Source organism: Trachemys scripta, chromosome 3 (genome assembly GCF_013100865.1).
Source record: "Trachemys scripta elegans isolate TJP31775 chromosome 3, CAS_Tse_1.0, whole genome shotgun sequence".
Classification (NCBI taxonomy): domain Eukaryota; kingdom Metazoa; phylum Chordata; order Testudines; family Emydidae; genus Trachemys; species Trachemys scripta.
The window spans coordinates 94,546,349-94,573,837 of record NC_048300.1 but is presented as its reverse complement, the minus strand read 5'-3'; the positions used below and the strand labels follow the sequence as shown (position 1 = coordinate 94,573,837).

General features: G+C 39.4%; 1 protein-coding gene across 1 annotated transcript; it reads right to left on the bottom strand.

Moving 5' to 3' along the window:
* Positions 1-144: 144 nt before the first annotated feature.
* Positions 145-25,960, bottom strand: PPIL4 (peptidylprolyl isomerase like 4). Its single transcript, XM_034765444.1, has 13 exons — positions 25,729-25,960; positions 24,535-24,602; positions 24,385-24,449; positions 22,320-22,437; positions 21,371-21,513; positions 18,701-18,797; positions 16,543-16,659; positions 15,133-15,257; positions 14,462-14,528; positions 13,566-13,677; positions 12,382-12,478; positions 11,747-11,885; positions 145-564 (listed from the first exon to the last, which is right to left on the bottom strand). Exons 1-13 carry the CDS (start codon positions 25,796-25,798, stop codon positions 328-330), a joined length of 1,455 nt encoding a protein of 484 aa, XP_034621335.1. The 5' UTR covers positions 25,799-25,960; the 3' UTR covers positions 145-327.
* Positions 25,961-27,489: the final 1,529 nt, after the last annotated feature.

Here is a 27,489-nt window from a genome sequence, read left to right as displayed (position 1 = left end):
GCTCAGGGTGCAAGGCTAAAAATTGCAGTGTAGACATTTGCATGTGGGTTGGTGACGGGGGAGGGTCTCAGAGCCTGGGCTCCAGACCAAGCCCAAACTTCTACACTGCAGCTTTTAGCCCTGTAGTGAAATAGCAAAGAAATATACATAAAATACAAAATCCTTTATTGAGAACAGTCATCCAGAATCAGCAATATTCTATGCTATCAAACGTTACACATGTACACTGGGCACTCCTGGAATTGAAAGACCAAGAAGCATTGGCTTTGCTCTGGTACCTGCAGTTTCCAATGCATTATACAAATATAGAAACAAAAGGGTATTTCATCATCTGTATCTGGACCGCTCCTTATCTTTGGATTTCTTAGGACTTCTGCTTCTCTCTCTCTTTTTATCACGCTCTCTTTCCCAAAGCTCTCCTCGGTATTTGTCTTTAGATTTGCTGGAACTGTAGTGGCTGTCTCTGTCCCGAGACCGGCTGCGACTGCGACTCTGATGTCTCTCTCTCTTTTCACTCTTTCTTTTCTCTCTACAGCATTCTTCTTCATATCGTCGGTCAGAGTCCTGTCAAGGAAGTTTGGTGACATGCAGTTATAGGCGAAGGAGGGAAAATATTAAAGGGTATAAAACAGAACAAGAAAGTAGGTAAGACCAGCTCTTTGGCTTTCTAAAGATTGTACTACTTCTAAGCAATTCAAATGCATAATGTGAAGCATTTAATGTGAAATAAGTATGTGGCGAAATAAACTGCAGCAACACCAAGAAGTGCTACCTCTAAGGCAATGGTATTTAATTGCATTTTCTGGGGGGCCAGAAAAGGCAATGTCCAAATCTTGGGGGGGGCCAAAGAGTTCTGCAGGTGTTTGCACTCTAGTCAAAGCATGTCAATTCTTCTTGGCAGGGATTGGCTACCTATAGATGTGCGCCAAAGCTGGCATGTTGGCTGATTTTTGAATAGCATGCAGACTTCTAGTCCAATCAGGGGCATGCTTTGGGATGCACTTCAGTTTATTTGCCTTCTGCTTATTGTCATGCCATGTACAGATGAGGTCTGTTTATCAGAATTTCACTCAAACATCATGATTAGCTGAATAAGCAATGTGCCCCCCTCCCCCAATGCTCATTTGGGTAATCAGGATTTTCGGTCCAATGGCGGCAAGAAGAAGGGGGAGTAGCTGCAGAAGAAAAGAGCCTCCTTATTACTGCATGTGCGGTGGAGCTGGGAGAAGCCCAGGGGAAGAGGGGGCAACTTCCCTAGAACCTGTCCCATCCCCACCTCCCCCTGCCTACATCCAGCTCAGGACTCTGCTATAAGGGGATATAAGGGGACTCCTGCTACCGGGCTCCCCATCTAGCCAAGGACAGCCCCGCTACTCAGCTCTAGCTCCACCCCAGGCTCCTACCAGCTCTGACCAAGGATGGTCCTGCTAGTCAGCTCTGGCTGTGGCCTGGACTCCCAGCAGCTGTAGCCCCTGTACTCTGCTCCTGGTCCCACTGTCAACTTCTTTGCATGCCTCCATGCCCAGGCCAGCACATGTCAGCTCGGAGGACGCGTTGCAGGCACGAGCGAAAAGGGCTGCCTGGCAGAGGAGCTGCCCATGCGGCAATGTCCAAATCTCCACACAGCTCCAGCCCCTGCCAAGCAGGCCCTTTCCCTCCCCAGATCCAAAGCATACTCTGAACTGGCACAGGGCGGCCTGGGGGCAGGGGAGGGACGATATTCAAAGGCAGGTCAGCATGGGGACACTGCAGCCAGGACCAGCAGTGAAGCCCAGGGTGGAGCTGGAGCCAGGTAGCAGGGCTGCCCTTACAGTAGAGCCCCCTGCATGGAGCAGGACAGAACAGCTGACACCCAGCCCGTCACATGGAAGGCCTTTGTGGCCAGATCTGGTCTGTGGGCTAGTAAATGACCAACACTGCTCTAAGGCCTTCTATCTTTGGACTGCATTAGCTGAAAGAAGAACAGCAGGTAGTGGTTAGTTCTTGTGGTGAAGGTCAGGAAACAAAGCAAGTGGTAACTTGGTAATAATGTTCAGGAGTTCAGCTCTGGAGCTTCTGTTTGGCCTGTTATCACAATTGGAGTCATTTGTAAAACTCAGATCTGGATTTAGATTATTTTGACAATGGATGTCTGGATCCAGGCTTTTGGTTCAGGCCCATCTCTATTTTGTATCAGCACAACACTGACTATGCAAAGCTCTATATAATGTTACTTGTTAAACCAGGGAAATTTCAGACACTACAAGTCATCAGAGAACAACTGCTATTCAAAAGCTCATAAGTAACATTATTCAAAATGCCTTTGGCCTTAGAACTGAGCAGCCTGCGGCACTTACCTACAAGCTCTAACGCATCAAAGCTTTCGTCAGAAGCGTACTTCGAGAATTTGCATTTTGGGAAGATCATTAAGAAACTGATTTGGCACTGAAATGTCTGCCAAATAGAGACAACAGGCCTTTTAACATATCATTTCTGGAATGATTAAGATGATTAAGATGATGGAGGCCACATCATTACAAACCCCAAGCTTTTCCATAAGATGTTCTGGGTGCTTTCATTTAAAAAATAGACTCTTTACTGTTTGCACAACCATTAAACTATCCAGAAATGAGATTTCTTTTATTTCAAGATCTGAAAAGGACTATTTACACATTTTTTTCTTCAGCTCCTTCCCCTCCCAACACACATACACACACTTCCTAAGAGGTTCTGTGAAAGTCTACATTTTTGTGTACTCTTCAAGCCAGTGTTGTACCTTGCTTGGGAATGGGATACTTCACCAATATGCAAATATCAGAGAAAACAAAAACACAAAAAAAACAATATAGTCACTGCCAAAGAGGAAGAAACGTTTAAAATTTGTTCAGTTATAAGCAAAAAGAGGAACAGGAGTACTTGTGGCACCTTAGAGACTAACAAATTTATTAGAGCATAAGCTTTCGTGGACTACAGCCCACTTCTTCGGCTGCTACTCTGAAACCTTCAGTTATAAGCTATCCCTTACCATAAGGACAAGTATAAATTTGTCCTTTAAATAAAGGACATATACCCCGTCCACATGTACTATAATAGATATAAAATACAAAGATCAATATTTATAATCAATAGTACACTGATCAAATAGGTGTTTATATGGACACCACAGCAAACAGGTTGGTTTGTATTCTCAAACCTATTAACTACAGTATATCAAACACAACAGTCACATGTTTACACAAGTTCACCTGGCCTAATGTTAATTTCACTGACCAACAGTACCAATGCATGTGTTCATTTACAATTTAAACTTAAAAGATTTAAACACTAATTTAATGTAACTCATGCAGCTGTGTGTGTAAACCGGGTCTTAGACTCAAGGTAAGTCCCCAAGCGTGCCCCCAATGAAGTCCCACTGGACCTCAGTGGCCAAATTTCTAGACTTAAATCCACAACTTTAAACGGAAACCTTTTCTGACAAAAGAAACCCCAAAACTGCAACACTTCTTTCAAAATTATAAGTCCACAAGTGTAACGGAACAGAAAGAAACCCTTCATGTTTTAAGCTGTGGTTGCAAACAAACAATAAAACTGAGATTACATGAGTCCAAGAGAAAAATCTATATAATTAAGTGATTTATAGGTCACAGCCATCGAGTCCATAACCTATGTGAAAGATACTTCCAGGCTGCCCTCAGACACAGCAACTGCTGCAGAGGGAGATCAAACTACACAATCTAAAGCAGTCTGAAAAGTGTGAGCGTGATAGCACGCTCTTTGTTTAAGTAGTTGAAGAATCCACCATACATTTCAAAATCTTATTTTTAAATCCACGCTAGTTTACCTTTAGCATAGGTATATGCCCTTTCTACAGTTACGCAAGAATTGCTGAAATGGTAATTGGTCATGATAATAAATCAGAATCAAACTTTATAGAAGGAAACAAAGTACAAGAGCTGGATTCAGAAACCTACAGAAATGTAAAATCTACCTTGCTAGTAATCATTTTATAATCATAAATTCATTTTGGAGATACAATCACTTCAATATTTAAACTCTCATAGCCGTTTGCCATCTTTAGTATGATATTAATAAAATTATATTAACTGAAAACTTACTTCAGACTGTTAATTATCTTTCTGCAGAATAGTTTGTCAGCACTACAGTATAAAACATCTCTCCCCAATATGATGAAAGATAGCTGTACAAGTATTTTTATGTATTTATACAAATGAAGAACACTACAGTGACAGCGTGGTTGAAATTTTCACCACACCAAAAATGTAAATTAATAATATTTAATAAAATAAAAACCCCAACCCGAATTTGTAACCTGAAAGGGGAGAAGCACTAGAGACTCCATGAAGGCAAGTAAGGACTTAAATAGCGCTATCAATTTTACATGAAAGGCTCTCAAATACTAGTGATAGAAAGCAGTATAAGACCTGAAGACAGACAGACAGAGAGACAAAGTTAAGGAAAAATAAACATACACCTGCCTCCTGCAACAATTGTAATCACATAGCATGACCCTACATTATTCAGTGATCATCTGTTCAGGTGAATAAGTCATCTTAAATACAATCCACAGATGGCAAACTTCTTAGATCCCCTGATTAAAGTTTCCTTCATCAAAAAGTCTGCTTCATAAGCAGCTTGGAATTGGATATGCAGGGTAGGAGGAGACAAAGGTTTCTTGTTGCATGGATTAAGGCCAGAAAGGACCTTTACATCAACTCATCTGTGACCTCCTGTATAATACAGGCCGGAGAATTTAAATAAACCTTTCCACAGAGAGCCTGAGATACATTCTCAACATGGAGTTCAAACCAGCTACCTTAAAATTAAGAGTTATCACTATATTGACTGAGCTACCCATGGCACCTTAAAGGAGAAGTAACAATGACCCTGATCCAATTCAAATACACAGCCTTCAGACCTGGAGTCACATTCTACTATTGTGCATGAGCTTTTGCTGATCTTAGCTATCCTTTTACATACCTTCCCCCCCCCTTAAGAGTAACCTTATCTTTGACTACAAAGGCTAACATTTGTATTTTCTGAGAAAACTACTATGCATCTCTACAGGATCTCTCTGTTCCTTTAAGTAATTAATAGATACACCTCTACCTCGATATAACACTGTCCGCGGGAGCCAAAAAAATGTTACCGCGTTATAGGTGAAACTGTGTCATATCAAACTTGCTTTGAATCGCCGGAGTGCACAGCCTCCCCCCGGAGCACTGCTTTACCGCGTTATATCAGAATTTGCGTTATATCGGGTCGCAGGTGTATTTACAACCTTAACTCCACTTTAAGTTTTTAACCTTAGAATAATATATGGTTGCTTTCAGTCATAATTTTGTAGTATTTTCTGTAATGTTTGTTTAGTTGACTGAGAACAGTAAATCTCACGAAAGGTATTGAGAGAGCCAGCAGTATTCTTCTTCTACAGTCAAGTATGTTAATTAACTTTTACTACCCTAGGGTTTTCTGCATTGCACATCACTGTCATGAGTGACAGGGTTATGTTTATGACCCTGTTTAACTTCAAGGAGAAACAGCAAAGATATTTTTCTAACTGCAAGTTGGAAATTTACTAAGTTAAAATGTGCAGTCAATATACATCTGATTTAGAATCAAACTTTCCTGTTTTAAGTGGACCGTACTGAATGGGGAGTTGGTGAGGGGTAATCCAACTACAGTACTTGGGTTGTATTTACCTATCCTTAGAGCAAGGGGAATTGTAAATTGTTGAATTAATTTTAAGTGCGAAGAAAAATGTTAATCCCAGAAGATGTGAATTTAAATTGGCTGTATAATGAAAAGGCAGTATGGATGCTGTTGTACCTTTATTTTCCTGATAATTTTATAATTCGTGAAATTTAAAAAACTGGCTATATCTGCCCTATCAGCTGTAAGAGAAGTTAATGTAGTAATAGAATATCAGAAATTAAGAGAAGGAAAAGGCCCATTAGGTCATTTAGACTCTCTCTCTCTCTATGCCACCATACACCAGTCACTCTAAATGTCAAAATGGAGGGATATTTACACTCATACTATACAGAAATTGGCACAGTTAAACAAGAATTTTTCAGATACATGCTTATTCCCTGTAATTGAAAGTCAGATGTTTAAGGCTCTGATTATAGGGCCCAGAATTTTGAAAAAATTCATTCAAGTTATAACATTGCATCAGCTGCTTTAAGATTCTTCAGTTTGATGCTAGTTATCATTGTGGCATTTTAGAAGTTGCTTAACTAGGGTGAACCTATTGTTCTTATGTTTCCAGGAAAGGAACAGCTTGCCTCACAACACCACTTATCATTCCTATGGGGAGTCAGCCCAACAGGCTAGTTAGAAAAAATATATATAATTCTGTAAATGCTTATTCTGCTCCATTTAATCCTAGTCTATGGATCCAATGATTTCTGCTATTCTATCACTGCTACTCAGCAAAATAGTCTGACTGGTGGTTAAATGTTTATTATTTTTTTCTGCTCTAAATTTGTCTTACTTTTCGATGCAACGATAATAAAAATGAAGAAGGCTAAAGAGAACATCCTATTTACTGAATTTTGAGACTAAATTCAGACTGAATGTGGTAGTTTCAAGGTGCCTAGGAAGAAACCAACTGGGCATTGTGGGCAAAGAGATAAATACATATTTATATAGACAGGTACATATGTAGGTGACACCTATGTGATATTGTATTTTCACCACCCTCTGTGCACTAATCCAGATCTATGGGAATTACTACAAACAGAATCTGAGTAGCTCTTAACTTCCACTTTTTTATTATTAATTATTATTATTATTATTATTATTTTGGTATTTGAATTGGCTACAAGCAAAGTGTTTCCTTCTCCTCCCAATCCCCCACCTGTTGAATTTCCCTCCATCTTTCCCAAAAGTTACACTGGCCTGAAGCCCTGGACAAGCAACATTTAGTCCTGGATGACAGATCAAAGTTTAAGATCTGACCTCCCAAAACCATCAGGGCTAGAAGTTTATTCCCACCCAGGAGATTCCCAGCTTTCTAATAAGACTCGCAGCATTTCTATTCTGGGAGATCCAGAAATATCAGACTTTTAAAACTGCAACACTACTGACATGGAAAAAGATTATTATATTGACTAATTTTCCTCTCCCTTTGATACCTGTATAAGATGAACCTATAGTACAAAGAGAACCTGGCTTTATAAAAAGAAGATATGAAAAGGGATACAATTTTTTAAAAACTTTTTTACAGAAGAACAATTTTTAAATGTGACAGATTACATGATGCCTTGGGGGGGGGGGCAAATATTTTATTGCTACAAGCTTAGGATTACTTTTAGAACCTGAGAGTGGTTTTGCCTCTCATGAGTCAGGTAACCATCCCTTTATCTTTCACCAGCCATTGTGCATATTCCCTATATTTTCTTCTCATTTACCATTTGTGATTCATGTGTACATTAAATATTACACAAAAATCCTGTACAGTAAGTGATGATGTGATAAAGATTTGTACTAGCGTGCGTTTGGGAACCTGTTACATTTTAAAGAATGGCTATTTTAACATGATTATTAATTACTTGTACTGTATTTCTATAGCACCTAGGAGCCCTAGTCATGGACCAGTGCTCGCCTTGTGCTAGCTGCTATACAAAAAGAACAAAAAGATTGTCCCAAGCCCAGAAATCTCACAAGCTAAAGCTAAATCAAGAGGCAACAGATGTATACAGAATACAAGGAAACAAGAATGTACTGGCCTGCATGACAGGCAATGGTCTCAGCACACCAACAGCCTAACCACTGTCAAGTTTTTTGTGGGCCTCATGGTAAAGGAGGATTTTAAGGAGGGACTTGAAGATGGATAATGAGGCAGCCTTGCAGATATTTATGCGGAGCGGCTCACAAACATGAGAGGCAGCCTAGGGACAAGCATGAGGATGTTGGTTTGAAAATTTAACAAGTGTGCAATGGAGGTGGGAGTCGACATCTCCACAGTGAAAGAAAGAGGACAGGTAGGGTGGGGACAGGCTGTGAAGGATCTTGAAAGTGAAGACAAGCAGCTTATGTTTGATGCCATACATAAGGAGGAGCCAGAGGAGGGATGCAAGGAGAGGGGTATGTGTTACTGACAGGCTATGCAAATGACTTTCTCAACAGCATTCTGAATGGATATGAGAAGGGCAAGATTGCCTTTGTCAAGGCCAGAGAGAAGGATGTTGCCCAATCAAAAAGTGAGATGATTGGAGCCTGGATGAGAGTTTCAGCTGTGTGGATGGACAGGAAAGGCCATATTGTAATAATTGTATCCATATGTGTAATCTGTATCTTAATATTTTAAAGTTTTTAATATATTTTATTGGTCTTTTTTTTCCCTTTAATTTTTTCTTGGCATGTAAAAACAACATGTATTGGCACAGAGATAAATATTTTAGAAACCTCACAGTTACTAAAATGATGATAATGGATTTTAAGATCCAGAGTCTTGTGACATAGCAGAGCTAGAAACATATGTCACCCAGCATTGGAAAGGGAGGGGGGAGGTTCCTAATATGCAAATAGAATAAATCCCTGATTGGCTAACTCCTTTTAGTTCTCTCATGTTGGACTTCAAGCCTGTCATCGGTCCAGCATTAAATATTGCTCATCCGATTTCTCTGACCAGTGAAATGTTGGGGTGGAGGAAATCCACACTGGGTTGCAGCAGGGGATTTAGAAAGGGAAGAGGAAATAGGCGAAGGAAATCTGTGGCAGGTAAAATTTATTTATTTATTTTGAAATGGCACTTGTCTGCAAGCTCCTTAGAGGTTTGGAATATTAGAAGCAGTCTAGCCTTAGGGGCATTACTTGGCAAAGGACAGGTGAAGCAACTGAAGGATCATGCAAATTACTATTTATCATATGTGATACCACCACCAGAGAAACAACACAAATTTGCTGCAAATAGGCAAACTCATCTCACCACCGCAGAGATCAAACAGGCATTTATACCAACAGAACAGCAAACAAATGAGATTGCCTTTTCCAATTGGCAACTTAAGATCAAATTTAACTGTCATTTTTTTATTAAACCATTACAGCTATATAACAGAACAAAGTCCAACAAAAAAAGTAGCTGACTCACTAATCGAACAACAATAAAAATCAACACATGGCTCACTATGCTCATAAACCATGAGAAATTATAACACATGGGAAAGTCAGTAAGGGCTTAAATAAATTCAACAGAAGTCCTCTGGACAAAAACTACACTCCTCCCACAGACTCTGATAAGGGGGGGGAGAAAAAAAAATCAAGGAAATCTACACTGATGGCAGAGAAAACTGGAAAGGAAAGGAAGTCATAAATGAAAATAAAGGTCCCAGACAAAAGTACAGGTATTATCGAGAGCACCCTGCCAGCTCCTATTCAGATCCCTTCTCTGGCAGTGAACCCACCTGTTCAAGACCCACATCCTGCTTACTGAAAGAAAACCACAATATCCTTACATCCCCACCTTCTGGAATCAAGACACACAATGGAAGAGTCAAAAATATTTTTTAACCCTGAAGTAGACTGAAGAGTCAGAAAACAAGAATATGAAAAAGGATGAGTCAAAACACACCGAAGAGAAAAAAAAAAAAAAGACCACCACCAGAGAGCAGAAAAACATCTTACATCATGGAAACTACTCAGAGCACAAAAATACTCCTCTTCAGATCATTATAGGTGGAGCTGATAGCGCCACCCAGAGTTAAGGTTGCTTACTAATATAAGACCTTGTTTACAGTTGATTAAAACTTTAACCATTCAGTTTCAAAATTTCCATACTGGGGTGTCTACTTCAGGCTAAAACTTTTAAATTATGAAATTACATTAAAAAAACAACACCACACACTTTGTTAAGGAACATTAAGGTTGAAAAGTCAAGTACTCAAGAATTAGGAAGTGCCAGAATTAAGGCTGCACGTGCCGGACACAGATATAGTAGTGATGAACACCGCAGAAGCACCCGAGAGAAATTAATAATTTTGTATTCAGTGCAGGGGTTGGATGGTATGCAGCAAATAAGGTCTGGGACCATACACTGGCTGTAAAAAGAAATATTGAATAACTACCTGTTTATTGAATGAGGTAGGGGTCCTCTGGGAAGAATAGTATGTGATCATGTAATTAAAGACTTTCACAGTGCACAAGGAGGCTGAATTAAGTTTGCACAGGAAACCTTATTTCTGGCATGTCCTAACTTTTGAGTGCTTGACTTCGCAAATGCAACGTTCCTTTTAAAGTAGATTTTTTTCATACATAATTCCATAATGAAGTGAGGCCTTAATGTAGGACAATTCTATTTGAAATTATCTGATCTTACAGAAAAATAGAACACCTGGAGACAAACTCTTAGATTCTTAGGGGGTCAATTCTGAATTTTGTAAGAAAAAAGGAACAAATGGGAAAAAGTGGTAGAAAAGCAGAGCTATTTGAGCTCTATAGAACATATCTGAATGTCTCTCCATTGCAGGCTGGATTTCCCAGACATTTCTTTACTTTGTTTCAGAAGAGGAACTACATTTTTTTTAATTGGTCACACTGTGCTGATTTATCATCTCCAAACTACAGTCTCCAAACGTTTAGCCAATATGCCATAGATATGAGCTGGAAATAGGATACATTTACTATCACTTCTCAATCTATTTGTGGCCAATGTAATCGCACCTTACATATAGGTCAGCAGTTCTAAATACCACATCAATATGTAGTGCAGCGTTGTACAGTTATGATAGGTTGTCTCTCAGCGAATGGCTCACGACAACAAGCTAGTTTTTAGTTATGGTATACCTCAGTGGACAGAACAGAACACAAAATGCCTTTTACCTAAATAAAAGCAGCTGGGAAAATTCATAAACATCAGTGGAACTGTAGGGGGTTGGACTAGATGACCTCCTGAGGTCCCTTCCAACCCTGATATTGTAGGATACTGCTACCCCCAATAGTGGCAAAAGTAGTGTAGACAAGTGCAGGTGCTTTTACTCCCATGTGATTAGATGACATGATGGTAGAATGCCTGTGCCCTTCCACACTAGGAGTTCAATGGTTAATACCAACAAGGCATATGAAATCTGCCACATGCCAGGCAATGGAGCTTTTTAAAGCAATTTCCAACCAGCTGTGTTCTTTCCTACCTGGTGTTAAAAAACAGAATGATATAACGACCAACTTAATCAATTCTACTTGGATGACATTAAATGAAGGTCAATATTACCCCAAGAATAAAAACAGATGGGTGCAGGGAGGAGGCCCACTACTGACAATCATTGTCAGCAACTGATCATTTTCACAGTGTCAACAAAGCCAAAATTCTCCAGTATTACTAATCTACACAATACGAACACAGATTTCACATTTCTATTTCTGAGTCAGCTGAAAGATGTTTTCTGACTGCACATTAAAGGAAGCTCATGTGCACCATTCCAGGAAGTACATGAAAAATACCTTGCACTCATGAAATTAAGTTTCACTCGTCTGTGATGGGAAATGTGAAAAACAGACCCACTGCTGAAACTACTTTTGTGAAGCCCATGCTCCCTTTTCAGGGCATTTCAGCAGAAGGTCAATTAGATACACCTAGCTTTAGGAGTTCAAGAATATCTTGGGCAGCCACCTTCTACACTGCAACAAGCCCTTCATTTAGGTTGTTCGCATGCAAGGTCCCCAATTGAACCCTTTTCTTTTTAGCAGTTATGAGGAGACATGGCCATAAAGTGGCACAGGATTAAATAGTCAGATGGCAGTTCAGTACCTTGGATTTTTTGGTCTTCTTGTCATCATCTTCATCATCAGAGTGGCGGTGCTTTTTCTTCTTGTGTTTTTTACCCGAGTGTAGGTGACTTGGTCTAGCCTCCTCTATCTCCTCATCCAGCACAAGGTCATACTTTGCGCTACAGCAGTTGATTAAGGGCAGATTTGGTACCAATCATTGGTCAATTCAGAATATAAAAGCTCACAAAACAAGCGAAAACAAGCTTTACCATGGGTATAACATTGAGATAGCCAGTATTTTGTGCAAAACAAAAATCATGTACAATGAAAAATTAAAAGGTAGGTAAGAGTAAGGCTGATTGAGATCTGCTCTAGGAAACCAAATATCCTGCCTATCCATTGCTTTGCAGTAGGGTAGTTATATACAACCATGCAAAGTGGGTGTAAAATAAACACATTCTGATTTGACAGTGTTATACCTTGTTCACACAAAACAGCAAATTAAAAAATAAATCTGTAATTCCAAAACTGATGCCACATGGTTATGTTAAGTAGCAGTTAAACATCTGCCCAACAAAAGCTTAGAGAATTAGAAGCTGTTTTCACAAAGTCTAGTTGCAAGTCACTACATTATAGGCCAATATGCCACACAGATTGTTTAACTGTTAAGGATACTCTTGATTTGGCTTTACTTTCTCCTTCAAAGTTAATTTGGAAGGTTTATCATGTTCCTTTTCGTACTCTTTGAAGTCATCCTTGGTATACTTCCCACCTGTTCATACAAAAACAATCAACTGGGCTTTCATCATCTTAAAAATCAAACAAGACATAGGAGTACAGCACACTTCAGGATACAATTGTCATCAGTTACCTCCATTACTACTGTAATCACATTTACAGAAGTGCCAGTAACAAACTCCAGAAATGGTCTTACAGTGTGCATGACCCAGAGCAAAAGGGGGAGGATCAGGCCATGATTTTCCTTCCATCTGTAGTCCTCCTGCCTGAGAAGACCTAGCTAGGTAATGGTTTCCTCCCACCTCATGCCTTTTGGATGCAGAGCTTGGATAGGGTCACAAGGCACCAAGTGGCAACTGTTCTGTTTGTGCTTGAAGCTGGTCCTGCATCTCTCTGCTTAAGGCTCTGTTGGCATTTCTGTTACTGCCCCATTTTCAAAATCAAAACAATGAAATTTTGTTCTGTGCTAAAACTTAGAGGAAGGGAGGGAATCTCACTACAAAATTATGCACTTTTTAGTAAACATTTTGAAAAACATTTTTCATGGGTTAACATTTTAAAGAGGCATATTGGATTTTATTTTCCATATTTCTGTTTTGAAGTTTTGAAAACTACTTAACAGTACTGTCAATTATGTGCTGCCACCTTATGGTGAAGGCTAATACTGCAACAGAAGTATTAAATGCCTAGATAGTCAGTTTGTCTTGTAAATATAATCCTTCATGAAGTGATGGATGACAAACAAAAAGGAAGAATATGCTGATTACTGCAGTTTATTTATGTTAATAAATATCCAACATTATCTCTTTAAAGCTTGAGATTAATATAAAAACAATACCAATAGTTTACTTCACTGGCAAAAAATACATTTGACAACATGATAGCTACCAGTAAACCTCTTGTCCTCTAATATGCAGGAAACAGGTAGAGACCTAGATTTAGTAGCCTTTGCTCATGCAGCCAGGAATACCAGGTTGTGGCCATTATAGTGCCAAAAAGGAGTTGATTAACCTTGTAACAGAGATGCTTGTCCTATACAACAACTCTTGTTTAGGAAAGCAATATTTACTAATTTAAGGTTTGAAGTTGGTACAGAATCAAAGGATGACAAATAAAACTACCTTTTCCTCTCCATTTAATCTTTGCAACAGACTGGCTAAAATCCACATGTATTCTCCGGTCATCTATCAGCACATTATCCATTTTGAAGTAGGCTTTCTCACAATCTTCCTCCTTTTGCAGTGTTTCCAGAAGATTTAAGTCAAGATTAATTAACAAATCATACACAAATATTCTTATGAAGTCAGCATTTAAATGCAAAATGAATTGCTCTTGGCATAGAGATTCCTAACGAATACGCCACAATTGAATAAATACGTATTTTATTTTCTAAAATGAATTAAATCACATTTCTAAATTTTTTAAAAATAAATATAATCATTTTACGATTTGCCTTAATGCAAGCATTCCATCTTTGAGATTAGATAAATCTATGCCAAAACAGACGTGTTATTTATGTGTATTATGTTTGGCATAATACATTTAGAAACAGTTACAACAGACAATGGCTTTATTAAAAAAATCTAAACTCCCTGGCAGGCTAAAGATAAGTGTTCTGGCATACTCTAGACCTTCACTCAGACAACTTTCTCACAGAATACAGAGCGATAACAGCCAACCAATAAAACACAAGCTATAAATTTTATATCATGAGAATAACAATTACAGTCTCATCATATTCCAATTACTGACTTCAAAAGGGACTGAAATACATATTTAAACAGTTTGCTAAATAGGGATGAACTTAAGTATATGATTAAATGTTTTCCTGAACTGAGGACTACATCCTTTGTAGGCTGCAGTCAATAGATGAGAATATTAACCAACACACTTGAGCAGATCACCCGTTCTCATTCCATCCAGCATAGAGCTGTGTTTGCGAGGAGAGAGAGAGAACCCAAGTACATTATTACACTGTTTTTATAAGCAACATTTGTATATCTCCACAAGAACATACCTTTTCAAATTCAATGAAAGCGTAACAAAGAGATTCACCTGTCTTCCAGTCTCGAATTACTTCACAGCTGAAAAAATAGCATCAAATTAAAGAATGCCTCTGGTTTGAAGATGTCTGAAAACTATCACTTTATCAGGTTAGAAATTCTAACCTATGTTATGCCCTTTGAGGCTTGATCCTGCAACCGTAACTCACATAAGTAACCTTTACTCACAATGACTTCAAACAGCTGAAGCAGATTTAAATAGGACTACTCAGGTGAGCAACAATTACTCATATGTGTGATTAGTACAGGTTTTAGAATTAGTCCTAAAATTAGTAAAATAAAAGCTTATTGAATCAGATTCTATTTTCCATCATTAATGCTCTGATTTCTTTTTGCATTTTACTAAGCTAGGACAAAAATTTGTTAGTTTAACTTTTGGGATTGTAATTAATGCTGAGGAATGTTTAAGAAAGCCATGTAACAGGCTGGCAGTATTTCTCTGAAACACCCCACCTTGTCAGCCGTTGTCCCACTACTATACCTAGATACAAGGTCGGTCAAAGCAGGTCAAGAGAGAGAGAGTGCGAGTGCGTGCGCAGAGCAGTGAAGCCTAGGGAGACTGCTTAAACTGAACCTGTTTCTCGTTTTGGTGTTTTTGGTTTTTTTTTTATTCTGTAGAAGTTACCTTTTAATGGGCCCAAATCGTGAAAATATTATCTCCAGGTCTTCATCTGTGGTCACAGGATTCAGTTTACAAACAAACAGCACATTTTCTGGTGGTTTGATATCTGCATCTGGTAAATCTCCCACCTACAGCACACAGAAAATGGAAGGCTTTTCAATTTATTTCATACAAAACTTCCTGAATTTCATGACACTGAGTATGTTCTGTTGGGAAAGGAGAGGAGGGGACGACAAATATTCTTTTCACGACTTAGTCAGTGGAAACCTGGGGAAATGCCTATAGTCACTCAGAAGACTTAAAAAGTAGAACATTATTTCCCCCCAAAAGTATGGTTAGTGGTTAAAACATGTGACTAGAAATCTGCAGTGTTCTACTGCCAATGATTGCATGATTAATATTCTCTGCTTTAGTTTCTCCATCAGTAAAATGAGGATAATACTTTTCTCTTTTGCAGGAATGCTGAGGCTTAAATTTGTTTGTAAAAAGCTTTTTTTACGTTCTTTAGATGAAAGATGCTGTGCAAGAGTACTATTAGAGCTGTTGGTATTAGTCAAATTTGGGTGGATGAATAATACAAAGATGACAAAAAAAGCATAATGATTTGTCATGTACATTCATACAATGAAAGGACTCACTGCTGCCATTTTAAAAATAAGAATGGAATTGGGTCTTTTCCTTAATGTATTAATATTCCTAAAGAAGGCGAATTGAACCTCCTCTAAAGTCTGGCACCAGCCATATTAAATTCCAGCTCACCTCAACCCCACAAGAACTCCAGAAGCTACAACCATATTTAGTACCAATAAGTCATAAACATCCCAAGGGAAGAGAGCAGGGGGGAAAAATTAACTATTAGTGGGTTCTTGCTTATTATCTAAGAGCAGGCAGCTGTTCTACTGTAATTCTGTGAACGGGAACCAACCACTATATTGCCGTGCATTCCCAATGCCAATATGTGAATTTGGGGAGAAATTATTTCATGGTAACTCAGCCACCCAATGCATACAAACTTTCAGTACTAAAACTAGAAACACACAGCGGGGATAACAGTTCCATACAGGACTGACCAGCTTTTATAATTTAACAAGCGTCTCTAGCAAGGTCTTCCAAACCCCCTATCAAACCAATTCTAGTCCTGGGTTTGGAACAGAGATGGTACTGGTCTTCTCAGGAAATCGCCTCCTACAAATGGATGAAGACCAAGTGTCCACGTTCACTCTTTTAGCTCTACCAACAGCCTGATATCATGCACCCTAATCCACGAGGCCAACATTTCTGACATGCAACTCAAGGCAAGCACTTGTCTTAAGCACTCACTCACCCAGACATAATGTAGAGCATGTATACACAAAGAAATAACATCTGACAAGACGACAAAAAAACAAAACAAAAACAAAAACTGATGTTTACCATTTCCAAAAGAATGGCCTGAGTTTTTGCTTCTTTCTCTGCCTGAATTTCTTCCACTTCATCAACAGACTTTCCTTTGAAGTCATCAATTTCTTCATCTGCTCTTATTCTGCCACTCTGAGAAATTGAAAAACAAAAACAAAAAACAGCATTTTAAATACTGACCCATGGGTAAGCCTTTATTTTTCTTAATACTAAAACCCTACCTCAGTCTGGGATTCTGTGTGTTGTGAAACTAAGAACTATATCCCTGAAGAATTAGGCTAAGATCGTTCACTCTGGTCAGACAGACAACCAAGCAGCCTACACATGCTAATGAGTTTCAATCACAGTCAACCTGGGCTAGATTCAATTACACGATATGGAGTCTTTCACCTCTATTATCCCAAACCTATCCCCCCCCCCCCCTTTTTTTTTTTTTAATACATTTCTTTATTGAAATGAGTATACAAGTAGTATTAGAGATTTCTGCCTCATCTAGCAAGACTTCAATTTAACAGAGTACAATTACAGGAACTGTATATTTTATACTATTGTATTTAGTCAAGTATTCCAAACAAACATTCCTACAACAAAATATTGGCCATTTTTAAATCTTCTCCTCCAAAAAGCTCTCTTAGTTCAAAACATTTCACTAGAGCTAACTGGCGTATCCCTGTTTTTCCTTTGCAAGTGTCTGATTATAAAACTTACAAGTATTTGTCTAACATACACTGGGCTATCAAGCTCCTTATGCAGTGTTTAGACTTGTGGATATATTAGACTAATTTTGATATACCCTCTATTCTAATTAAGTTCCTACACCAAACTCATAACTATGGTATCTGTTAAAACTTTTTTTTTTTTTTTTCCAAATCATGTAACTTCTCTAGTCAATTTATTGTTTGAAACACTGTTCCCAGACAAAAGAAGATATTTCCTTTCAGCAGCTCCAGTAACTGCAAGGTAAGAAAAAACAATTATAAGCTGAATTGTTCTGCAAATCCCTTCTGCCTAGAATACAGACAAAACAAACCAGCGTGTCTGCTTGTATGTGAAGTGTGGATAGTGAAGTCATACTTTCCAGCTTAACAATTTTCTTTTGTGTGGAAGTGCTGATAATATTTCTTATTGAAAAAAAGGGGAATAAAAGGATAAACTTCATTTTATACTGTAAAATAAGAAGTTAGCAGTCATATTTTGGATTCTTCCAGAAGAATGTATCAAGGAAACAATAATGCCAGAGCTGGCCATTTCAGACAACAGATTCATTACTATTAAAATAACATTACAGCTTTTTGCATCCTATCCCACAATACACAGTCACAACTGGAAACACCCTGCTGATTTTTTTTTAATTCTTTTCTTCAAAACTGTAATAGTTATTTGCTTTGTAAGCATAGAGGTCATGTCAAGTACAACTGTGCTGTGAAGGTCCATCTAGCCTACTATGCTGTGTTCCGACATTGGCCAATGCCAGGTGCCCCACAAGGAATGAACAAAACAGTAATCAAGTGATCCAACAGAGGTAGGGACACCATCCCTGCCCATCAGTCATTGATGGACTTACCCTCCATGAACTTATTTAGTTCTTTTTTGAACCCTGTTATAGTCTTGGCCTTCAAAACATCCTCCTCTGACAAGGAGTTCCAAAGGTTGACTGTGTGTTGTGTGAAAAAAATACTTTCGTTTGTTTAAACCTGCTGCCTATTAATTTCATTTGGTGACCTCTAGTTTTTGCATTATGAGAAGGAGTAAATAACAATTCCTTATTTACTTTCTCCACACCAGTCATGATTTTATAGACCTCTATCATATCCCTCCTTAGTTGCCTCTTTTCCAAGCTGAAAAGTCCCAGTCTTATTAATCTCTCCTCATATGGAAGCAGTTCCATACCCCTAATAATTTTTGTTGCCCTTTTCTGAACATTTTCCAATTCCAATATATCTTTTTATATCTTCAGAAATCTTACCCCATTCAAAAAATGCATAATTGTATATTGGCAGCTCTTATTTTGCAAAACACTTCATTGCATGTTTAACTTTAAGCACGAATAGTCTCTTTGACTTCAATGGACTACTCATGTGCTTTGCTGAATGTGGGACATACAAGAAACTCAACTAGTTAGCACATTTATCCATTTCCAAAATCTTCCCAAGAAGCTATTAGCAGTACTTACATCTAGTTGTTCCTTGGTGGGCTCTGGGGAGCAGTCAGGTATTCTCAAACCAGAAGGGTCATCAAATGGATCATCTAATATCACTGTATGATTTATCCTAATGGGAAATGTAAAGTAAAATCAAATCCAAGAGTCAGCATTTTAATTTGTTTAAAACTAGCTCTCACTTTAATTGATGAACATGGGATCAATTTTAGGGATACTAGTAGGTATTATATACTACTACAGGGCTAGACAAATAAATATTCTGTATACCTACATACTGAATTCTATGTACTAATATATAATGATTAATAAAGCCAGTTCAGATGTGCACACAGGCTGCTAGGATACAAGGAATAAACTGAGTGTTTTTATTAATAACTAATTGTTGATTTTCTAATGTATTTGTTTATTCCTAGACCAACAGTTAATCTAGTTTGTGAGTAAAGTCCTCATTTCAACCTCTCTTGCCCTCTTAACTCCCCACTTAGTGCATCTTACAGTTATTTTTGGCTACATGGAATTAAAACAATTATACAGCTGAACTGTCCGAAAGTGGTACACAGATTAATATACAGGAAACCTACAGATCACCACAGCCACCTTCACAGTTCCAGTAACCAACCCAAACATACCAAGAAATCGGTTATCTACAGCCAGGCACTCAGATACCACAGAATATGCTCCAAGGAGAACGTCCGGGATATTCACCTTAACACACTTAAGACTACGTTCAACAAGCAAGGATATTCCACCAGAGAAGTAGATCCCATCATGGAATAAGTCACCCAAATTCCTCAAGAGAACCCGCTTCAATATGGAAATAAAGCCTCCTCTGTCCACACACACCTAATTGTCACTTACGACCCACATTAGAACCCACATGGGAGGCAGGGGTATCAAACAATTACAACCTATACACTATGGGGACCATATCCTGAACTGCCCCACTCCCTACAGACCAAGATACATCAACTAAAAGCAACACCAGACCCTGCTAGATCAGCAGATACAAAAATCTGTAGATATATCTGAACTGCAATAATTATCAACACCCCCCACAACACACCTTTCAAGATCCATGGGTCCTACACATGCCTGTCAACATGTGGTGTACCTCATCCAGCACACTAAATGTCCCAACAACAATTATGTGAGTGAAACCAGACAATCACTATATTCCCAAATGAACTCTCTCAGAAAAATTATAGAAGACAAAAAACACCCTATCACTTGTGTGTGAACATTTTTCACAATGAGATCACTCTCTATCTGACCTCAGTTCTTATCCTCAAAGGAAACCTGCGTAACACTTTCAAAAGATAAGCCTGGGAGCTTAAATTTATAACTTTGCTAGACACTAAAAGTCATGGACTGAATACAAAAACTGGATTTATGGTTTATTACAATAATCTATAACCCACTAACCTCCTCCCTCAGCTTTTTTTTCCTCTCCTTTTCCCTCTATGATTAGAGAGGTGTTAGCAGGCCACTTCACCTTGAACAGTCCCTTGAAATATGTGCTACCTACTTATGCTACAAAAATCCGTTCCATCTTGTACTTAGCTTTGACACTCTGAGTACATTTCCCAGGCCTGAAGATCTGTGTGTAAGCTTGTTTCTCACCCGCAGAAGTTGGTCCAATAAAAGAAATCACCTCACCCACCTAGTCTCTCTCAGATCCTGGAACCAACACACCTACAACACCACATACACATATTAACAACATTATAAACATTATTTTGGATGGTCTGGACAACAACATCCATCCCCTCTATGGGCCCAACCCTGCAAACTCACAATGGTACTACGTGCAGATGCAGGGTCCATCTGAGCTTACAGGTCAGGGCCCTACAACTTCTCTTTCAGCTGATAAGACAGCATGATCTAGTCCAGTGGTCTCCAAACTTTTTTGGATCGCGCACCCCTATCAGTAAAAAAATTTTGAGCACGCACCCCCGCTGCACCGCAGGGCCGGCTCTACCATTTTTGCCACTCCAAGCAAAAAAAAAAAACTACTGCCCGAACTGCTGAAGCAGCGCTGCTCCGGCGGCGCTCCTCCTGCCGCGCACCCCGAAGGACCCTCTTGCGCACCCCACTTGGGAGACCACTGATAGTTACACAATATTTTACCACTAATAATGGAATAAAAAAACATACTAGATACTTTCACAAGTGTCCTGACATTGCCATATTAACTCTATTTACAGAAAGATCAAGGAACCAGTTTTTACAAAAATTACAACACACCCTCTGTAAGGGGAGAGGTTCCATTCCCACCTTCTGATACCCAGAAACCTCTCGGACTCTCCAGCGAGTAGCACTTCCACATTATTTATTTATATTCCCGCCACCAACCCCAATACAGTCCTGTGCAGCTAAGTATTTACAGTGGTTTCTTGCCTCTTCCTGCAGGGCCAGAGAGGAACAGATCTCCCTCCCTTAGAATCCCAGAACAGACAGGGTTCAACTAACCCAATCTTCTGTCCCTTCTTGCCTTTAACAGCCCTCAGCTGGTGTCTAACTGGTTCATCAGTCTCGAGACTGATCAGCTAATTAGCCACATACTCCCCAGACGGCCTTCTCCACAGAAACTAAATTTGTACCAAAGTGATCTGAGGGCTGGCTAATGTGTTAGCCTCCAGCACTTTGTCACCTCTAAGCTAGGAAGTTTAAACCTAGTCATACCTGATGTCTTGATAAGGAACAAATTCCTTGTCAACGAAGGTCTCGTTAATTTTCTTTAATACATCCATGCCTTCTGTTACTTCTCCAAACACTGTGTGCACACCATCAAGGTAATCTAGGTTTTCCCCTGTAGTAATAAGAAACTATAAAGACAAGATAAAAAAAACTGTTTACAAGTAAACCGTAAAATGTTTAGAATCTCCATATAATTTTGGGCCTGACACCATGCCCACTGAAGTAAGTGGGAGTTTTACCACTGACTTCAATGGGAGAGGACAGAACTAGACCTTCAAGCAGTGTAAACTGATGTAGCTCCATTGGCTTTAATGGAACTATGACAGTTTATACCAGCTGAGCATCTAGCCCTCCACCCTAATTTAGAACAGACTGTATGGTTAACCAACACAAAAAATGAATGACATTTGGAACGCATGCTTTACAATCAAATTGGAAAAGTCTTGCTCATTGCTATATTTAGCTGCACACAGTTCTAGATAAGGGAAACTGACAGATTTGTCCAGGATCACAAGAGCAGATTTTTAAAAATATTTTTTAAAGTATATGTAGGGAATACTACACATTAGGCCGGTTAACTTCCACACTGTCCCCTTCAGTCCTTTTCTTCCTAAACAACATTATTTTTTAAATGATTATTTTAATCAGCCTAGCGCCTTTGATCAGCTCTACAATAATGAACCAATAAGTGCACATAATGATGAAGAAAACATGTTATTAAGGTATGATTTCAATTTCCAAGTTAGAGAGTTTAATATAACTAGGAAGCTCTAGAATCATTTGAATAATATGAATACCTGATCAGTATCCTTTTAACTATAAAAAACATTAACTGTGTGTTATTTTCATTGTTATGCACATTTTTTAACCTGTGGAGTTTCCTTCTTTGCTATTCCAGAGTTATAGCAAAAGCCTCCCAATACTGTGCGCTGACCTGAGATCCATGTTGATCATTGCCATTGTTCACCATTGATACGGTTCCCTTTTTCTTGTGCTTAATTCTTGGCACTTTTTCTGCCTCAAAAAATCTAGCTTGATCACCATAGAGTTTACTGAAAATATATACAATAAATATGTTATGAGGCAGCAAGATTCAAAAATGCTGACAGTGAAACAAGCGTTATACAACAGTGAACAAGACAAAATAATTTACCAAAGTATGTTATAATAAGAATGCTCAAATAAAATGATCACTTTACAGTACACATTTATAATGTGACTATAGCATTACCCAACCACCCCCCATAATGCAAATAATGTTAACAGCTCTTTCCCTGGAGACATTCTACAGAATGAGGGGTTTTTAAGCATATTAGAAAACACTTTCTGACATCTCTGGTAGATACTAGCATGTAATTTGCTAGAAGCTACTGTCAAAACATACTTTCAGTACAGTGTGCAGGGAATTAAAAGCATAATTCACTTTATCAAATATAAATGGAACTTGTGCACCTAATTCTCCTTATAAAACAAAGTGAAAACCATTAAATAGTTTGTACATAGACTAAAATTCATCATCTGAACAGAAAAAGCTGCAAACTTCATTTTACACATTAGCTTTCAAGGCATACAGGATTGAATGCAGCGATTTTAAGTCTCAATGTCTGATCCTGATCTCACATTGTTCTTTCCCAGGTGAGAGAGAACTGGCTTATACAGAAAGTTATTATTTTAAACTGATCGTGAACCTAAATGTGCACTCTTAAATCCATTTCAACATGGCTTATAACAGTTTAGGTTGCACCAAGAACTGAAACCCCCACCTTTGTGTCCTGTTCAGCAATAAGAAAAAGGTAACATCCTCAGAATGGATCTGTATTTTCAGAGGCCAGCAGCAGAACAGAAAAGGGAAGCAAGTCAGCCTGCCACTCTTTTGGAAGATTCTACTTGTGACAGAGTACATCAAGGAGCCAGGCAGGGAAAGAAAAATCAGTATATAATATAAAAAAGTGTAAAGGAAGAGAAGATCCCAGGAGTGACTGGTGACCGACCAGAACAATAATACATCAGAATCCTGGATTGTCAAAAGTTTTAAACCACTTACAGGGACACAGTTTGGTCCCCATCTACCCTCTAGCGTGGGTAAAAAAGTTTGTAACCATGTCTCCCTAACTCCATTATAGCATAGCATAGTAGAACAGATGTAAATTTATTTGGTGTACTTCCTTAAAGGTCCATATTATTGAGGTCTGGAGCAGTGTTAGCCAGTTTGTATGGGCGAATAACTGCAAGTCTATTGGCTACAGAGAGTTACATGAGAACTATTCATCAACTAAGTGGTACATACAGTTTCCCTGCAACTAGAACTTGATTTTTCCTCTAGAACATCAGATTCAAAGGAAAAATTATCTGGAAGATTATTCAGTCAGCCAAAATTCTATCTTACCTGTTTGCATGTTTCTTCAGGTGCATCACTATAGAAAATTGATTTTTATAAGAAGTGTTATTTTCTTCCTAACACTCATTTTATGCGTCCCTCTTAAAAAACACTCAAACACAAGACTCTCCAATTACCTATTACCAAAAAGCACACGTCATATATTTAGTGTAGTTAAAATTTGAGCCCAAGCAACAGTTTTATTGATTTTGAAAGGGGGCTCAGGGAGTTGACACATGAATACAAGATTTTTTACTATAGTCACCTGCTTCCCCTCCATCACAAGCAAAATGTAAGTGCATTACATCATAGTTCTCAGCACTGCAGTAGAAAAAATGTGGTGACTTCCACAGAGCAGCCATGTAGGGCACACCACACAGCAGCCAAACCTACAGTCACCTGCTCACAATCACACCCGTTATTGATTTGATTTAAGAACAGAAGTAGCATACTGTCCCGAAAAAAACTAAATGTCTAGGATCAAAAGACAGCATGAGGAATGACAACAGACATCAAGGTGTATGAGCCAAAAGCAGCTCATCTCCCAACAATGATTCAGTAGGACATTCAACAAGTCCACCCCCAAATTAGGCCTATTTCATATTAAGTAGGTTTTACTCACCAAAAGATAGATTCCCCTCCACGGCCAGTCCCCAAGGGGTCACCAGTTTGTATAATAAAATCCCTCTGTATCAAGGCAAGATACACAAGGTATTAGTCTACTTACGGATGTAGACAAAGAAGGAAATAAATATCTATTATAAACACTCACCTGTACATTGTGAATGAGGCAGTAGTTGTAGTACTTGATTTTGCAAAGCTTCAGAAAATTCTGACAAGCTACAAGAAATTATATTGAAATTTACAAAAAAAATGCAATTTGCGCCTGGATCTTTTGCACCTTGCGTCTTTTCTCTTTGGCTGTACTGGGATTTTATTAACATTGACTCTAAAGCCTGCTACACATCTATGGAAAAGATTAAATACTATGCATTCTCCCTTCCTAGATCCCACATCCAGCAATATTTAGAATAGCAATATGAACAGTTGTATAACAAAGATCAGCACACATTTTCCCCCTCCTTAGCCTTCCCCAAATAATGTCTACCAAGGAAAAAGTCAATGTTTTTTCAATTTAAAAACTATTACACTTACTCAATATTTTAGAGACATAAAAATAAGAAGCATATTGTCTGTAGTAGAAGAAAATGAGCTCCCAACCAAAATTGTTGTTTATAATTAGAAAAAAAAAAAAAAAAAAGAGTGTAATAAGTTTCCCCATACCCTTGAAATTAAATGTGGAAACTAAGGCCCTCATCCTGCAAGCACACACATTTATTTAACTTACCAGCATAAGCATCTTTTATCCTAACATCCTTATACCCACCCAAATACAGAATCCAGGACCTAATTTGGTATAGCGAATGTAATCGCCAACTTGCATTTTCCAATAAAAAAAAAAAATCCATGCAGACTTTATGAGAACTGGCAACCAGAAAAGGGCAGGATTACTACAAGCCCTCAACAAGGGATTCCGTAAGAGTGTTGAGTATCTAAGTGGTAGCCGTGTTAGTCTGTAACCACAAAAACAATGAGGAGTCCAGTGGCACTTTAAAGACTAACGGATTTATTTAGGCATAAGCTTTCGTGGGTAAAAAAACCCACTTCTTCAGATGCATGGAGTGTTTGCATCAAGCCAAATGCAATCAACCCCACGCTTTCATGTTGTAAAAGTATTACACGCGAGAGCTGAAACACAGTCAGCATCATCAGACGCTCTGCTCAGTGACCCTACTGCTGCCCTTCTTTTGAACCCACCCCGGGTTCCCCCCCCCACGCACAGCACCACCCCATCAGCGCTATGCTCAGCTCTGTGGCCTCCGTCCTCCTCGGCTGGCGGAGCGGGACACTGGCCCCCAACGCGCCCCCAGGCCCCGCTCCGACTCCCCGGGCCCCCGCCCCTCACCTCTGGGCCTCTCCTCCGTGTACAAGTCGATCACCAGGTCGCCCACCGTGGTCTCCAGCAGCACGGCCATGGCCGCCGCGCCCCGGAACCACAACAACGCACCAGGCCCAGCAGCGCGTCCCGCCCGGCCGCCTCCGGGAGAGTCAAAGGGAGACGCCCCACCGTTCGGCTTCGCTGTTACGGAGCGCGCCCGTGCAAACTGAGCATGCTCAGTGACACCTACTGAAACCGCCGCCCGTCTCACCCTCTGCCCTCACTTGGGATGGCGGTGTGACGCGAGAGCAAAAGGGGGCGGGGCGGGCGGGACGCAATGTGTGCGGGGAGGAGGGGCGGGGCACTGGCTGCACAGGAGGGAAGAGCCGGGGGGTGGGGCTAAGCAAGGCGCATGCGCTGCTTGGTAGTGGCAGTGTCGTGCGCGCGCTGAGCCTGCCGGCAGGGGTCGAGGGGCTAGAGCTGCGGGGTCGGGGCTGCCCTGATGGATGGAGCTGCTGAGAGAGACGCGGTTCTCTGGGGTGTTTTACACACACACCGACACCGCTGTACTTGTCTGTGTTCAGAAGCGTCAGCGTGTGTTGCTCCTAAAACCTCCGAGCCCTAAAACCTCTCAGCTGCCTGGGCAGCCTTTTTCTTCTCCTCCACTGGCCACGTGTGGTTTCACACCTTTATTGTTCATTATTCTTAGCACTGCTCTGGTTCACCTTTGCTAACGCGGGGGGGGGGGAGGCGGCTGTCGTTGTGCTAGTTAATAATTTTAATAGCAAACAGGCATTGATTTGTAGGAGCTTCAGCACTCACACCTCAGTATTTCTGGTATAATGTGCTGCTTTTTATTGCAATTCTGTAATTTACTATTCTTAATTCTATTTTTCTTTTAATAACACAGGTGATTCTTTGGGATCATATGATTTTGAGATTGACTGACTTCCTGGGATACAGTGTTGTTGTAGCTGTGTTGGTCCCAGGATATTAGAGAGACAAGGTGGGTGAGGTAATATATTTTATTGGACCAACTTCTATAGGTAAAAGAAAAGCTCTGTGTGGCTCAAAAGCTTGCCCCTCTTACTAACAGAAGTTAGCTCCAGTTAAAGCTATTACCTCACCCATATAGTTGAATCATCCAAGTGTGGGGGTCGCTTGTGGAGAAAAGGATAAGAGGAACTAATTCTAATAAGAGTTAGTAACAATTAGTAGAATTATTTATATTGTTCAAATGAAGTAGGTAAACCATTATTCTATCAGTTATATAATGAGATTACAGATACAACAGAGACTGTGAAATTTGTTTTCTGCATAAAGGTGAAAAAGTTATGTTGTACTGTGACACAGAGACCCTTTGGCAAATAGTCCCCTCTTCTCTGTAAACAGCTCTCACCTCAGACCTGACAAACTCATTACACCAAACGTATCTTGCAGGGTATTTATCCACAAGGGATACCACAGGAGGAATCTACAGAAAGCTCGTGACTTGTCAAGACTCACAGTCGTGTGTATGGATAATGTTTAAAGGAACAATGTATTTATATTGAGACTATGCTTTATGGACTTAGAATAGAAATTAATTACCAGGAGGAAATGTGCCCCAATGATGGCCCATTCAAGCAGGAGGGAGTTGTCACCCCTCTCTCATCAGCCAGCAAGGTAATGCAAGGCTCAATTGACTAGTCTTGCTCCCTTCCAAAACTATCCATGGAAAACACATCAGAGCCACCATCAAACAATGAAAACCTCTTAGAGGTGAAGAAGGAACTGTTACAACAGACA